The 17405-nt window shown below is 39.7% G+C and overlaps 1 protein-coding gene and 1 long non-coding RNA gene across 3 annotated transcripts in view; one reads left to right on the plus strand and one right to left on the minus strand.

Moving 5' to 3' along the window:
- The first annotated feature begins 5264 nt into the window (after positions 1-5264).
- The window catches only part of LOC138945988 (alpha-L-fucosidase-like), a 16276-nt gene continuing 4135 nt past the window's right edge, over positions 5265-17405 (plus strand). Inside the window, exons 1-6 of one of the 2 annotated variants that reach the window (XM_070317524.1) lie at positions 5265-5343; positions 7277-7694; positions 8153-8259; positions 9481-9611; positions 10413-10546; positions 11735-11832. In XM_070317524.1, coding sequence (XP_070173625.1) covers positions 7315-7694; positions 8153-8259; positions 9481-9611; positions 10413-10546; positions 11735-11832 — 850 coding nt within the window. In that variant the 5' untranslated portion in view covers positions 5265-5343; positions 7277-7314. Of the gene's footprint in view, positions 5427-7276; positions 7695-8152; positions 8260-9480; positions 9612-10412; positions 10547-11734; positions 11833-17405 lie in introns of both variants that reach the window. The other variant, XM_070317523.1, reaches the window with a different exon arrangement.
- LOC138946020 (uncharacterized) lies at positions 13770-17357 on the minus strand. Its single transcript, XR_011449170.1, has 2 exons — positions 16674-17357; positions 13770-15495 (listed from the first exon to the last, which is right to left on the minus strand). It is a non-coding gene; the product is annotated as an uncharacterized lncRNA (long non-coding RNA).

A 17405-nucleotide genomic window follows, 5' to 3' on the forward strand; every position in this document is an offset into this window, starting at 1 on the left:
ACATACATACATACATACGTAGGGAGGCCCACAAAGAAAATCCAAAATGGCGGCCACAGCCGTGATTTTTTTTTACTTTTCTCTGAAGATTTAAAAGGCTAAATAAATATTTTAAAAACGTCAAACAACTTGCAAGGGTTTCTCCAGTTGTTGTTCTTTTGAATGATTGTTGGTATGTGAACGTGCTGTTTTTGGTTCATGAGTAAATCAAGTCCCGAACTTGCCCCAAAACGCTATCTCTCGCTTCGGACTTAGCCGCAGACGCGGTGTACAGGGAAAAAGCTATTTGACGTCGCGGCAAGCGGAACACTCGAAATCGTCACCCAAGTTCCAAGAGCGCGCGAAGAAAAACTGTTTAAAGTACAATACTGAAATTTAGTGTGGCATAAGATCAACCCTTTGTTATGATGTATGTGAAAGAGCGACTTATCAAAATGTTATTAACGTCTTGAAAAAGGGTGGGTTCTGAACACAGTGTTTTACTTTTTACACAGATGTTTCTGGAAATCGCTCTTTTCTGTCAATAATTTTAAAAGGCCAATCTACCAGGACAATGTCTTATCTAATCAATGTGTGCATTACTTTAACCGGGCCAACCGATTGAAGTGAAGCAATATTTCAACTTTTGCGCCGTCCAAGGCCGAATCGCGTATGTTCTGAGATCTCGCAAGAAAAAAGTATTAGACGCAGTTTAATGACATTTTGCATACCATCAGATCAATCCTTTGTAATTATATATTCCGCAGAGCGACTCATAATTATTATTAATATGTTGTGAATATAGTTGATTCTGAACACAGTGTTTTTGTTTTGACACAGGCGTTTTTGGAAATCGCTCTTTTCTCTCATTAATCTTAAAAGGCTAATCTACAAGAAGAACATCATTTCTCATCAATACGGGCTATACTTTGACCGGGCCAATCGATTGAAGTGAAGCGATTATCCAACGGCTGCGCCGCCGAAGGCTGAATCTAGTCATTTACAGAGTGATACAACTATTTGCATGACGTCGCGGCAAGCTGAAACACTCCAAATTATCGCCCCAGTTCCAAAGACTCGCAAAGGAAAGATATGCTAACCAGATTCATGAAATTTTGCGTGCGATACAATCAACTTTCTGTTATTATATGTTCAAAGGAGCAACTTACAAAATATATCATTACGTCGTTGAAAGGGTTTATTCTGAACACAGTGTTTTCTTTTAAACACATGCGTTTTAGGAAGTCGCTCGATCTTTCTTCTCAGTGATCTCAAGAGATAGATCTACCAGTAAGTTTAGTACATTTGTTCTCATCAGTATATGCTTTGGCTTGACCTTGACAAGCGATTGAAGTGAAAAAACCCAAAGCTGATCAACTCTCGCAGTCATACAAAAGCTGAATCAGTTACGCAGTGTTCAGTAGCGGGACGCACCGGTATCAGAGTATGCACAGTGAAAAACTTGACGTCGCGACAAGCCGAAATTCGAAATTATCGCCTATTTTCCACGAGCTCGCAAAGAAAACTTATTTTAAACAGAAAATATATTGTGTAGTGAAAGATCTCTGCAAAAGATCTATCCAGAAGTCTGTTCTCATCCTGATGTAGATTTGTTGGACTTCGCCTAGCGATTAAATTAAAACGCTTTTCAACTGTTTCACCGCCGAAGGCTGAATCAAGGCATGCCGTGAAATGTCACAGGAAAATATGTTATAATTTTAGGTTTGTCAACTCCCCACCAAAGTTAGATCAACGAATTAGCAACATCTTTAAAAAGAATAACCGAGCCTTCCAGCTGTGGTAATGATTTTTTTTCTCCGCGACGCGGCCTTGAATAGATCCATCAGTTATAGTGAACAGATCTAACAAGAACAGCAATTTTGCTTACATATATGACTCGCCTTCGCCACAAGTATTATTATCAGAAACAGGCTATTCACGACACGCAGGACCCCGTGACCCAGCAAAATTAACAGACCCAAGGAGAAGGTTTGTTGGGGGACAATGAAATTCCGGTTTAAAACACGTGGACAAAACACGTAGCTACCTCACTGCAACATGGATTGCTTCACAGGACCGATCAGCACACAGAAGCCCTTTTCGCAGTAACCTAGCTGTAGATACTCGCTTTGCAAAGTAAATTCTCGGTAAAACGTTCTCTCACAAAACACACACACACACAAACACACACACACACACACACACACACACAAACTCAAACACATACATTTTGATCCAGAATCACAAAGACAGACAGACACATACACACATGCATACATACTCACGCACACACGAACACAAACATACACACACACATGAATACAGACAGACACACGTGCACATAGACACATATGTCTTCGCTCTCATTCCGTTAGTGCGAATTTGTTAATCGCTGTTGCCTCTGTGGCTGCAATATGTGGCTTCTTCCAAGTCAAGCGTGCATCTTGGGTTACTCCAACAAAAGGTAGCGTTTCAACCTTAATCGGAAGGTCGAGGGTTCGAATCCCGGTCGCGGCCGCCTGGTGGGTTAAGTGTGGAGATGTTTTCCATCTCCCAGGTCAACTTATGTGCAGACCTGCTAATGGCTTATTGTTTAAGACTTCAAAATATTATCAAAGATCACTTTGACAGTGTTACAAAGGGTTGTTTGGCAAAAGCTCATTCGCACGGAATCGACGTGATGATTTCTTTGAAAAACAGGTGCTATTTGTGGCCAAATGTCTAAGTGATCTTTGCTAAAAAAAATTTAGTCTTAAACGCTTTGGCGAATAATTCTAATTAAATTGTGTTGTTGAGAAATGAATTTCCTCCAAAAATGTCTTTACCTTGTTAAAAAAAATATTCATTTTTACGATTTGTGTAGCATGTTGAAGAGACACGTTTGCCTGCAATCACGACTCGCTTGACCCCTACCCTGTATAACACAATTTATGAACAAGTAAAAGATAAAAACGATTAAATACTATGCATTTGTCGTAGAGCCAGTAAAATATCCTCTACGAATCTGTTTTTCGTTTTGATTTATCTTATCTGGTTCACATTTTACGACAATTTGAAAATGAAAAAAAATCACTCGGAACAATGGGCGCGAATGCGTTGCGTTTCTTTCGCCGGGGATTGTACACGCAAGCACAAGACTAAGTGCGCACGGAAAAGATCCTGTAATCCATGTCAGAAGTTCGGTGGGTTATAGGAACACGAAAATACCTAGCATGCTTCCCTCGAAAGCGGCGTATGGCTGCCGAAATGGCGGGGTAAAAACGGACATTCACGTAAAAACCCACTTGTCTAAAAACATTAGTGAACGTGGGAGTTTTAGTCCATGAACGAAGAAGAAGAAGAAGAGAAGTATGGCGCTGAAGTACTGTATAATTTAGTAATATTTCGATGTCTTTTAGACTATGATCCGCACTGGGTTTTGTAGGTACATCTCATTGAATGTGTAATGTCTGTTTAACGATAGCTTTAATACACTTAGTCACCTGGTGTTCTTCTTTGATCGCGATATGTTTGCAGAATTCAATTCTGTGCTACTATTTCGGTCTGTTCTGTTTCATCTTCATGCTTGTGTGTTTATTGATGGTATTGTTATAATGCTGAATTCATTTCCCGACGATTTTTGAAATTCAGTAAAGTGTGACTGATGACTTCAAATGACTTTTATGGCGCTGAATTGTTTATTGTTCTTAATTGCTTCTCATAACTAATGATCTGACTTTTTGGCGCTAAATACCTGATGTTATATTTTAAATGTTTCTTTGTTCTGTTCTGCAATTGTATTTGTTACATTTCATTGATTAGACAATTTCTGTTTTGCTGTGAAAGTTTTTTTGTTGAAAATCTGTTGTTTGTGTCATTATTGCATTGCTGGGGATTTTGTCATGCTGGATACCTAACCTTAATTGCACCGCAACAAGGATAACAGATATTGTGTGTGTGGGGGTGTATGAGAGAGAGAGAGAGAGAGAGAGAGAGAGAGAGAGAGAGAGAGAGAGAGAGAGAGAGAGAGAGAGAGAGAGAGAGAGAGAGAGAAAGAGAGAGATATTCACATACACACATAAGCATACATACATACATACACACATACATACCTGCATACATGGATATATACACACTTACATACACATAATTTGCTATATAATCGCGGATATACAGGTTAAGGAAGAAACGCACACATTTTCAGTCAGGCAGATTAAAATATAACGCATAACTGCAAACTTGTGCTGTAGTTAGTGTTTTCTTGTTTGGAAGTAAAATTATTATCATTCAATGTGTGGAAATATGCTAAAATGTGAGGTTACAAATGTTTTTAAAGATTGACATTGCGGAACATTAATACATTTTATAGTTTTTATTTTAAATTTATTATTTTTGAAAATATTGATTTTCAAGCTTAAGTTGTAAAGTTTTGATTATACAGCATCAAAAGTATGACAGCTAGATTGTACACAAAGAGATCTTCAATTTGATATATCGTATGACATATTTACCTGTAAAACCACTGAAGATTTGCTTGTTCGCGTTTTTTAAATTTCGTGTGATGACGTCAATATAGCCTAAAATTGCAATCGGCTATAAAACCCTTTTTATTGCATTTATTGGTTCAACTGTGATACATTTGTGGTTGCTGCAATCTGTTTCATAAAATAAAACCGAAAAGGTCATTTCTTTTTGCTTTTTTTAATTTGTCGCCCTGTACAGAACTTCCCAGTTGTGAAAAAATCGCATATTTGCCTGACTTTACAGTCCAATACCTCCAAATGTATAATTCTAACAGGTTTCAAACTTTGCACAGCAATTCTATAAGTACTTTTACATTTCAAACCTGAACTATAAGAACATTGCTTAATTTTGAAGCTGTTTACAGCTCTCTAAAAAAATGCCTTCTGTGCACTATTCACGCTTAGGACAGTGGGCCTCCCTAACATACGCACGCACAGACAGACAAAGTTTATCATCGCATAGGCTACACTTACGTGAGCCAAAAACAACTAATAAGTAGTTTGCTGGACCACTTCGGCACTTGAGCTAGGAGGATAATCATGTATGGCTTACTGGCAACCATAGGCACGTGACACTGGACGGGGCTGAGGGTGGGTGGGAGGTGGTGAGTTTGTTTGAGCTCCACTCTTGTCTACTTCTACTCTTTAGTAGTACATAGTATTAGGCAGACTGGTACCCCAGACCCCACCCACCCAGAATGCTGCAAGTCAGAGGTAGATTGCGTCCCTTGATCTATGACCTTGCCAGAAAGAGTTACCTCCCATGGTTGTTTACAAATGGACGCAGGGTGTTATATATGAAGTCTACTCAAGGCGCAGGGATCTATTTATGGTGGAAACGGAAGAACGTACTTTGCAAAAGGTTGGAGCAAATATTTGAGTGAGTGGATTAAAAACGAACAGACTCTTTGTGATGCTTTCTTGACAACAAGAGACTGCAGACTGGTTTGCATTTTATTTAGCGATGTGTAGCTTTCGGGTACTACTTGTAGCTTTCTTGCCATTCACTTTTCACACGGGGGTGTGTCAGCTGGGGTGCCGATCGATCGAATCACGCGACTGCCATTATTCATTCTATTCGCCTTATATAATACAGTTTATGGATACATATATATATTTTTTACTATGAATATTAGTTGGGACACCATGACACAAGAGATTTTGGAGTCATGTTGAACCACAGGCGTTGTAAATTGGAAAGATTGATAACATTTAACTGTGTGTCACTGTGTGTGTGTGTGCCGTGGATAATTCTTTGCTGATGAAGCTAATGATGTGAGCAAGAACAGGTGTTTTTCTTTACAATCAGTCCTGGCCCGAAAATGAACGTCTAACTATCATGATATTACCTGCTATTCAGACTTGGTCGTGTGACAGACGTTTTAATCTTCCACACGAGATTACTTTGATTGTCTAATGAAGCTGTCAGGCTGAGTTTGACATCAACTAATCGAGTGTGGAAGAAAAATCTGCCACACGACCAAGTCTGAATAGCATTTGAGACAGTGACAAAAGGTCAGGTGTCATGTCTACTGTCCCGAATGACACACGATTGCTGACACTTCACCATTGCCAACAGAATAAACAAATAAGAAATAGGTAGAAAATGAATGTGAAAACTGACTTTAATTGTTGATCAGTATTTTCTATATCATTAACAAATAATCTACTTACACATAGCTGTTTGGCAAATGTATGTTGCATGGGACACACTGACATGAAAGTGGAAGATGTTTTCCCCTCCAGAGAAACTACATATCAAGTTACACTTTTTGTGCTCTTCCATTCCAGTTGGCAATCAATTGTTAACGCATGTTATTAGAAAAAATAGAACGAAAACAGATTACCGTAAAAGTCGACCTATAAGCCGCGACTTTTTTCTAATGAACAGACCCCTGCGGCTTATAACCCAGTGCAGAATAAGTAGGAATTTCTTCTTTTTTCTGAAATTTTGTTAAAAATCAGGGGGTGCGGCTTGTATTCAGGTGCGTCTTATAGGCCAACTTTTACGGTAGATAGAATGAAAAATGTACTGGTGATGTCATTTGGGACATACTGACATGAAAACGTCACCTTTTGTCATTGTCTCATTTATGTTTCACAGCTTCAACAGAGGAGAGAACAAACACGTTTTGAGTACTCACGCTTTGACAGCCTAGCTAACCCACCAGCCATGATTGAAGAGAGATCTACTTTCATGGAAGTGAATGAACAACTATGAATGACGTCTAGGTATGTGTGAATGACGTCACAGTCACCGTCACAGTCTGTATCTTTTGAAGCATCGCATTCTTTATGATTCTGTGTCTGCATGCACGAAATGTTTGTTCTTTTCCGTATGTTTGTCTTCTATGTTCAGAACTCTGTTCTTAATAATTCAGACTGACAGGCCCCATGAGTGAGCCGATTTCCAATGGCAACTAAACTCGCGTATGAAACGAGTACTGTCGGGTTGGATTTCGTTTGCAGTATTCTCGGTGTTGTCGAATTTTTGAAGAGAAGAAACAATAAAAGCTGGAGAAATGAAAGCTACTTTTGGGGGTATGATCGCGAGTTTGACTCCGTTCTTGCCATACTTTAAAGTGTGTAACATACAATCTTGCACACGTTTGCTTTAATAGTGGCAAAGAAGGAAAGCGTGTGACATATCCCTTTTTTTTATTATTACATTTCAGGTTTTGATCTCAGGGACATAACATAACAGACTTTAATACCATTTCAGAACACATGCAGGCAAAACCAGACCCTGAAAGTACATTCATCAGCAGCTCAAGTACTAGAGTTTTCCTTTACAGCACCAGTGAACTTTTTCCAACATCATTGACCTAAAGTGATGGAGCTGTCCCCTCTACTTTCCGACAAAAGTATTCTCGCAGTCTTCATAGCTGTGCTGCTGCTTGCACAAGCGTCATTCGCAGGTAGTGTTCGTTACACACCCGACTGGGAATCGCTGGACTCCAGACCTCTACCCGCGTGGTACGACCAGGACAAAATCGGCATCTTCCTCCACTGGGGGGTGTTCTCCGTGCCGAGTTTCGTCAATGCCTGGTTCTGGTACTGGTGGAAGGGGCCTCAGCCTCACCTGGACATCGTAACGTACATGAAGCAGAACTACAGGCCTGACTTCACCTACGCTGACTTTGCCAAGGAGTTCACCACAGAGTTCTTTGACCCTTACCGCTGGGCAGAGATCTTCAATGCTTCTGGTGCAAGGTAGGTCGGGTTCTCTCTTCTGTGAGAATTGAGGTGTAGAATGTTAAAAACCCTGGCTGAATCATGATTTTATGAGATGGAATCAACCGTCACAGTATGATTATGAACAGTTAAACTTACAGTATTTAGCTAATTAGTCATATGGGGGACTTACAGTTAAACGTACAGTTGCTTATTTGCTCTCAGAGTCATTATTTAGTTACAATAATTCTTTGATCAGCGGGAATAATGATTAATCATCAATGTAAGGTACAAATTAGTGTAGTTGTGAGCATATTTATTTGAAAAGCAAACATAAAACATGCCAACATAGATAATGGAAGCGTTTGATTAAACAATAACATAACAAAAAATATTTTGATAACAATTTAAAAGGTACGTGTCTTTGTTGTAGTACTCGTATTAGAGGGGTCTCAAGTTGCGAGTACCAATGTAATTGCCCCTTTACCTTTGTCCAGGTACGTGGTGCAGGTGACTAAGCACCATGAAGGATTCACAAGCTGGCCATCCAAGTATTCCTGGAACTGGAACGCCGGTGACGTCGGGCCCAACAGAGATCTGGTTGGTGAGTGCGCTTCGATTTTTCTCCGCTGACGCTATATTGACCTCCCAGTTTTGTTATCCTAAACTTGTCAGATCTGATACACAAAGGGAAGTAAGCGCTCTAAATGCATATGACATGTGTAATAGAGTAAGCGAGAGTTATACGGAACCAGTCTCCTGGCACCTGAGAGAATAACAAGCATTGAAATGAACAACAACTTTCATCCTCAAAACTGTCATCGTAAACTTAATTGTCAGTTTAATCATCTTTTGCTAACCTGTGTGTGACTTTGCAAAGTCTAATTACCGAAAAATTAGTGCTAACAGAACAAGTCACAAGGTTATGTGAGGTGAAGTTTTTCTGACAGAATTAATGCAAGAACATTTTTTATGAAGAAATCACTCTGAATAAAGACAGCAGCAGTCAGTGTTCATAGGACTAAACCAGTAACAGTAAGTGTTGCTGTCTTATAGCACTTACCGTATTTGACGGACTACAAGCCGCGACTTTAAAAAAAAAAATCGCATCGCGGCTTATAAAAAGATACGGCTAAAACGTTACCTAAACTTGAATAGCATTCACCTAATGGAAGTCGCCGCGGATTTTCATTTCGCTCGATTAGCGATTACCGGTACTTTATTAGCTCTCTACTCAAGACTCGGCGCTTTTCTCTTTCTTTTGCGAATCTTCGTTTGTCAACAAGTCGTCGTGACAAGATAGCGTACAGAGAAACACCGGATGTATCAGGATCTCGCGCAGGCGAAATTTCGTTTTTTTTGTGTCTCGCGATAGTTGGAGGTGCGAGAGCCGCCATGTTGCGGTTTCGTCCGCTCGAAACGTGCGCAAAAGTCGTAAATCATCCCAAAAAAGTTTATTCCGGGCGAGACTACATGTGTGTGTTGGTTACAAATTGTGTGTGTGATATTTTTCTTCAAATTTTTTCACTTTTCTTCTTTGTTTCACTTGTTTATTCTTGGAGCCGATTACACCAAATACCGTACTTTCGATTGCCTGGTTGTTTTGATTGATTGACACGATCTGATTATATTTTTTTCGACGGCGGCTAATATAGTGCGGCCTATACCGGGCTCGTCACAATTTTTTTTTTAAATCGAGGGTGCGGCTTATAAAACGATGCGGCTTGTAATCCGTCAAATACGGTACATCCTTTTGTTTCTTAGATCTTTTCAGTAGCGATCTGCATCATTTGGTTATGATTTTGACTTTTGTGTGATTTTTCAGAGGAGCTCTCCACAGCAATAAGGAAGAAGACAAATCTTCGTTATGGCGTGTACCACTCGCTGTTTGAGTGGTTCAACCCTCTCTTCCTCAAAGATAAAGCCAACAACTTCACTACACAAGACTTTGTTTTAGTAAGGCCAAGAAAACAATTAAATGTTTTATTAAATTCATATTTTTTATTCTTCCGGCCGAGACAAAAAATGGAAAATGGATTTATCATACTTCACACTTTCTACCCCACCTATGTTGACCAATTTGTTTTTCGCCGAGACCAGCTGTGCTGCAGCAGGTCACTCAGAATTGTAGTAACTGTGTAGAAACTGTGTATCAACATGCTGGAATGCAGGCATTAGATCGACGTTACAGGAAGTGACTGAAGTGACTGTGTGTATGGATATATCCGTACCAGGTCAGATAGAGCCATATGAGTGGGTACGGATATATCCGTACCTGGGAGACAATGAGTTAACACGAAAAGATTTTATGTCATAACTACTAACACCGGGGCAAACAATATAATATCAGTTCAGAAAAAAATTCCCCATCCTGCACAGGATCGAAGAAGCACACATGAGTGTTGATTTGGATTGTGCATCAGTGCAAGTGAAACATGCAGACATTGAGGCATCTGCTTCTTCTTCTTTTTTAGCGTTCTACAGTAAATGTGTCACTCATAGTCTGAGGCCTGCTGATGTTATGAACTGGCACGTTCGGCGTAGGACTTCCACAGTTCCCCACAGTTTTGCATCTGGAGCTCTCTGGTGAAATGCATCTGGAGCTCTCTGGTGAAATGCATCTTGAGCTCTCTGGTGAAATGCATCTGCAAGACACAGGCCACTGTAACATTTGACTCGTGTTACAAGATCATTTGCGAGGTAAATGCATGTAGACACATGCAGTCCACTGTATAGTGTTTGATTGGTTGTGTGCAGAGCAAGACGCTGCCGGAGCTGTATGAACTGGTGAACAAGTACAAGCCGGACGTGGTGTGGTCTGACGGAAGCGGCAACACCATCGACACGTACTGGAACTCCAAACAGTTCATCGCTTGGCTCTACAATGACAGGTGACTGGTTGCTCTTAGTAATGTAGTAGTTGTAGTAGTAGTCGGTATCCGTCTGTCTCAGGAGACCATGGATTTTTTGACTCACATGCGAAGCAAAAGTGAGTCTATGTACTCACCCGAGTCGTCCGTCCGTCCGTCCGTCTGTCCGGACGTCCGTCCGTCCGGACGTCCGGAAAACTTTAACGTTGGATATTTCTTGGACACTATTCAGTCTATCAGTACCAAATTTGGCAAGATGGTGTATGATGACAAGGCCCCAAAAAACATACATAGCATCTTGACCTTGCTTCAAGGTCAAGGTCGCAGGGGCCATAAATGTTGCCTAAAAAACAGCTATTTTTCACATTTTCCCCATTTTCTCTGAAGTTTTTGAGATTGAATACCTCACCTATATATGATATATAGGGCAAAGTAAGCCCCATCTTTTGATACCAGTTTGGTTTACCTTGCTTCAAGGTCAAGGTCACAGGAGCTCTTCAAAGTTGGATTGTATACATATTTTGAAGTGACCTTGACCCTGAACTATGGAAGATAACTGTTTCAAACTTAAAAATTATGTGGGGCACATGTTATGCTTTCATCATGAGACACATTTGGTCACATATGATCAAGGTCAAGGTCACTTTGACCCTTATGAAATGTGACCAAAATAAGGTAGTGAACCACTAAAAGTGACCATATCTCATGGTAGAAAGAGCCAATAAGCACCATTGTACTTCCTATGTCTTGAATTAACAGCTTTGTGTTGCATGACCTTGGATGACCTTGACCTTGGGTCAAGGTCACGTGGATTTTGGTAGGAAAAATGTGTAAAGCATGTGAGTCGTATGGGCTTTGCCCTTCTTGTTTCTGCTGTAGCGTCGGGTGTGGCTGGACTGGCGGATATGGGAGGGACAGTCCCTTGCACACTGAGCACTCATGTACACACACACACACACACACACACGCACGCACGCACGCACGCATGCATGCACGCACGCACGAACTCACGCACGCATGCAAACACACATACACACACACACACGCACGTACACACAGACACACACACACACACACACACAGTATAGCCTAAGACACAGACACATGCACATGCAAAGACACAGCACATACAATTAAAAGAAGCTCTGTAAGAAAGGAAGGTCACAGGTTAAGCCATAAGAAAAATCAAATGTTTGTTGTTAATTACAGCCCAGTGAAGGACACAGTGGTGACAAATGACAGGTGGGGGACCAACTGTGGCTGTAAACACGGCGGCTTTCTCACCTGTGGCGACAGGTACAATCCAAGTAAGTTCACACCCGCTAATGTATTTTTATTTAGTTATTCATTTATTTCTCTGATTGTCTTAGTCTTAAATGGTTATGCTAAGTATTGGCAGTAATACAGTATTACCTGTGATAAAAAGACATGTTTGGGATCAGCCGGAAGAGCCCCCACCCTGTTACCCTTTCAGACAGGTAGATTTTAGTGAATTTTACATTTTTAAGAGACAACAGGCGTCCTTTCTATTGAGGTGTCCTTTCACCGAAGGGACCTTACACTGTAGGGAGCACTGGACCTGCTAATCACACCTTGCAGGTGTGAGGATACTTAACATTTTACAAATAATATGCAGCCAGTAATTGCAAATGTAGTAACATCTTCTGCTTGCTGTTGGTGTACCAGAGTTATTAACCTGAACATATCTGACACAACGGTGCACTTTTGTCAGCTTCCAAAGGTGATAGGTGTTGCTTGTATATTGATTATGATTGTTTCTGAATCAAAAGTGAGAGGTTTTGTTTGTAGCTTGCTTATTGATGGCTTCTTGACTGTCGAAAGTAGTATCAGGTAGATTAGTTCCTCTTTAGGGCGAGGGCCAGATGTAAAAAAGAAGATCACTGCTTACTCTATTACCCTCGTTAAATAAAGAATCGTCACTGTCAGGTAGATATTGCAGGCAACTTGAAAAAAATCAACACTGGGACAAGGGAGACAACGGATGTAAATCATATCTTGACTTGCAGCAAGTAGCTTGTCTCCCATGGAGACTCTTTTTCTCAGATTTTGTCTGGCTTCTAAGACTTTTTTGGTTACGATTTTCTATCTGATTTTAAGTACATGTAAAACATTTTCATCAGTCAAGGGTTCAGATCCCTGATGTACAAAGTATTTTCACTTTATTTTGTAACATTGCCATTATTGCTTTCTTTCATGCAGCAATTTTTGTTCTGGACAAAGCCGCTGTGCTCACTTTGTTAAATTATACTTCTGCGTTCGTGGGCTGAAACTCCCACGTACACTCGTGTTTTAACACGAGTGGAATTTTACGTGTATGACCGTTTTTACCCCGCCATTTAGGCAGCCACACGCCGCTTTCGGAAGAAGCATGCTGGGTATTTTTGTGTTTCCATAACCCACCGAACTCTGACATGGCTTACAGGATCTTTTCCGTGCGTACTTGTCTTATGATTGCGTGAACACACAAAGGTGGATAAGACACTAACAGGTTTGCACATACGTTGATCTGGGAGATCGGAAAAATCTTCACTCTTAACCCACCAGGCGGCCGCGGCCGGGATTCGAACACTTGACCTTCCGATTACGAGGCCGACGTCTTACCACCCCGCCACAGCGCCCGTCACTTTGTTAAATTATACTTCACCTCCCCATTATGTGTTTCAGTAGTTTATAATAAGAAAAAAAGAAAAGAAAAGAAGATGCCAGACCTTCCAGCACATTTAAGTGCCAACTCAGTCCTTTGTTCCTGAACAGTTTAAGGGGGGACAGGGTAGGCAAGCACTTTTTTTTTTTATTTTGGAAACAGCTTGCTGCTTGTTTGATTTTTGCAAGCAGAATAACCTAATTAAGGGAAACCATTTTAAATTTTGAGTGAAAAGCAATTTTTGGGGGTTTTATTCACCAAAATGTGAGAAAAACGTTATAAAATGTGCTTATTTTAAAATGTTGCAGTTTGTGAACCAGTGCATGTTTTGATCCAATTTTTCTTCTTTGCAGCAATATGTGTGTGTTTAATAATTCTGTGTATCGAAAAGCATTTCTAAGCAATATATTATTTTAATTTAGCATTTTCAGTTACCGGTTCAGTTCTGATAAGAAAAATACATGAAATCCTAACTGTCAGACTCATAAAAACCCAACCAATGCACTGAACTCTTATTCCATACACAGAACTGATGCTGTACAACTCATAAACAACATATACAAAAACTGAACAAATCCATCAAGCCTTTCAAAAGTTGCAACATTTTAATTGTAGCGTTTTGTCTGAAAATTACATTCAGAGAAAACAGCATTTTAAAGATTTGAACCAGTACATAAAAAAACCAGTAGCACAGTGCACCCTGAATTCATATGTTTTTATCAGAATGACCACTTTACTATGTAGGGAAAAGGATTTGACAATCAAATTATCAGGATTTTTTTTATATACATCATATGAAAACAGCCATCTTTGCTTGTACCGATATGAAAACATGAATCAGAACCAAACTGTCAGACTCATAAAAACCCAACCAATGCACTTAACTCTTATTCCATACACAAAACTGACGCTTTACAAATCATAAACAACATAAACAAAAATGAAACAAATCCATCAAGCCATTCAAAAGTTGCAACATTTTAATTACAGATGTTTGTCTGAAAATTACATTCAGAGAAAACAGCATTTGAAAGATTCCAACCAGTACCTCAAACTAGTAGCACAGTGCAGCCTGAATTGATATGTTTTTATAAGAATAACCACTTTACTATGATGGGGAAATGAGTTGACAATCAAATTATCCAGACTTTTTTTAAAAAATCATTTGAAAACTCATCTATGTTAGTGCAGATATGAATCAAAACGAAACTGTCGGACTCATAAAAACACAAGGAATCCACTGTATTCTTATTCCATGCACAGAAATGGTGCTTCACAAATCATAAACAACATATACAAAATTGGAACAAATCCATCTTGCCATTCAATAGTTACAACATTTTAATTACCACATTTTGTCTCAAATTACATGTAGAGAAAACAGCATGTAAAAGAGTCTCACTAGTACCCCGGTAAACTAGTACCACAGTAGAGCTTGAATTAATGGGGTGGTTTTTTTTTTAACCAGAATAACACTTTAACTATGAAGGGGAAATGATTTGATAATCAAATTATCAGATTTTTTTGATTTAAAAAAAAAATCATATGAAAACATTAAAAAAGTCAATTATCTGTGTTTGTGCTGATATGAAAATATTGATCAGAACCAAACTGTCAGACTCATAAAAACCCAACGGATGCACTGATTTCTTATTCCATTGCATAGAAATGATGCTTCACAAATCATCAACAACATTACATAATTATATATACACAAATGGAACAAAGCTATCAAGCCATTCAAAAGTTGCAACATTTTAATTACAGTATTTCTGTGCTCAATCCTAACACTACAGCAAATTTCTGTAAAGCTGAATGTCCCTTTCCATGTACCAACATGGTCATACGCGGATTATTTAAAATGCAACTTTACCACCCGAAGCGTTGCAAACACCGGGAGAAGAGTAAACAACTGCAGACTTGAATGGACACTCATATGCACTCCAGATGCAGGGCCTGTGCAAATCCTTGGGATGATGCATCACCTTCTTTCATAATCAGACTGCTATCAGACAAGCATTCAGTACAGGATATAAACCTTTCAGCAATAGATTGAGCTGATCAATGTTGACAAAAGCCCAACACATGTCAGCGGAGTGACGTTGCACAGTACCAGTATCCATATCTGCTTGTGATGGGTCAGAAGATGGCAAAGTATCTGTATCTTCTTATGGTTGGTCAGAAGATGGCAAAGCTGATGTTTCTGCTGTGGAAGAGGGTAGTTCCGGTTTAGCAAACTTTTCCATCAGGTCAATCTTTCTCCTCGCTGCCACCACAGGAGGACTGGCTCTCCCCTTGCTCCAACCTAATAAATACACAAACACTGATTTAATATTTGATACAACTGTCCATGGTTTTTGTTTGTAATAAGCTGCAAATTTTAAGATTCAATATAAACGTCAACAAGTGCTTGTACTTTATTTTGCAAATGACCATGTTACATGGGGTGTACCTCAACTTTTTGGCTAGGCTGGTAAATCAGAAATCCCAATCAGCCCCCAACCACTGAACAGGCGGGTTTTCTTACAACCACCTCAGCGGCTCGTACCCACATATGTCGGTTGACAAACACACACACACACACACACACAAAAGACATTCATTAATTGGCCCCTATCACAAAATGTACATGTCAAGTTTACTATGGGATTTGAGTAACCACACAATCACATACACACAGGAACTAATACTGAAACTAGCTGAATTATTTTCTTTCTTTCTTTCTTTCTTTTCATATTTTTCTTTTAAAATTAATTTCTTTCATCACACTTGCTATGTATTTGCTTGTTTCTTGTCTGTTGTCTGTTTTGTGTGTGTGTGTGTGTGTGTTCTGTGTGTGTGTATACATTTTCAGATTTCCTAAACCTAGCACTGTTTGCAGGTGATCTTTATGCTTTTGATTCATGAGTTGCATCCCCAGTCCTTTAGTTTAACTCTTTTTTTTTCTTTGGTGAAGTAAATTGGATCTATTTTTTTTATTCCTTAGTTAATGGAAAAGATTTGACAACAATATTGCTGTCAATGATAGGTTGGTCAGCCATGCTGGTGTAAACCAATCCTTTAGAATTAGAGAACGCTCTCTAGTAGGGTACTTATTTTCCTACGGTCAATGACCAGAAACAGAAACTGTGTCAGTCGTACATCGCTCAGATGCTGCTTCTCAGTTTGACCCCAGACAAAGAATACTGATGACATGTTACACCATAGTAAGCTCTCAAGGACTGGCCAGCGAAGAACAATAAAATAGGGGTTGTGAAGACGATATCACAGAGATGATCGAGGGGGGGGGGGGGGGGGGGGGGGATGCGGCGGCGGCATGGTCAGTAAATTGGATCAAGAAACCCGCAAAATACTTCAGACACAAACTGTTTATCATTTACCTGCAAACCCTAACACATTCTTACAACAACAACAACATAACGATGTGCAATAAATCACGTTGTCAAACAAACAAGATCGAAAAGAGAAAGAAGCAAAACCCACCTCGTCGAGTCAAGAATCTTAGAATCAGAATGTCGTCTGCTTAAATACGATCATGTTGGTTCATTTCGGAGTGTTGTTACTTCCTTCTACTGTTCGCTGCTGCTGGTTCATCTTTCTCTGATATTTCTTGACACTATGCCGAACATTTCCAATGTTAGGGTTGTTCTCCGCAGCTCAAAACTTTGAAAAATGCTGCTGAATCGGTGAAAACGTCATGGATTTGTTGACACCGGGGGACTGATAAGTTGTCTACTGCGCTTGCGCCAAATGCCTTTGACCTACATATATTTGCATATATTAATTCCGGGGTTTCGGTTGGAACGGATTCTCTCTCTTTGTGCCTATGTCAACGGAAATTCCCCAACGGTGATGACGTCATCTTGAAGAACGGAAATTTCCACACAGTTTGAACAGCGAAGGGTCATGTCATGTGCGCACATTTACCAGCACGGAGTATCCAAAGTTGACCATTTTTTCGATTTTTTTGATAAAACACAGACAAAAACAACAAAACATCGGTTTGAAAATGGTTTTATTTACATGAATACATGTCTAAAATGACAAAAGCAGATTATTGAATGCATTCCAGGATGTTCAAAGGTGTGAAAAATGCAACAACCCCAAAAAGGTGTATGAGACCAAAAATAACTCATTTTGCCTACCCGGTCTGCCCTTAAGTGCAATGACCATAACAATAATCATAACAATAACATTTTATTGTGCATTAAAATT

Source organism: Littorina saxatilis, linkage group LG13, assembly GCF_037325665.1.
Source record: "Littorina saxatilis isolate snail1 linkage group LG13, US_GU_Lsax_2.0, whole genome shotgun sequence".
In the NCBI taxonomy this organism is placed as follows: Eukaryota; Metazoa; Mollusca; class Gastropoda; order Littorinimorpha; family Littorinidae; genus Littorina; species Littorina saxatilis.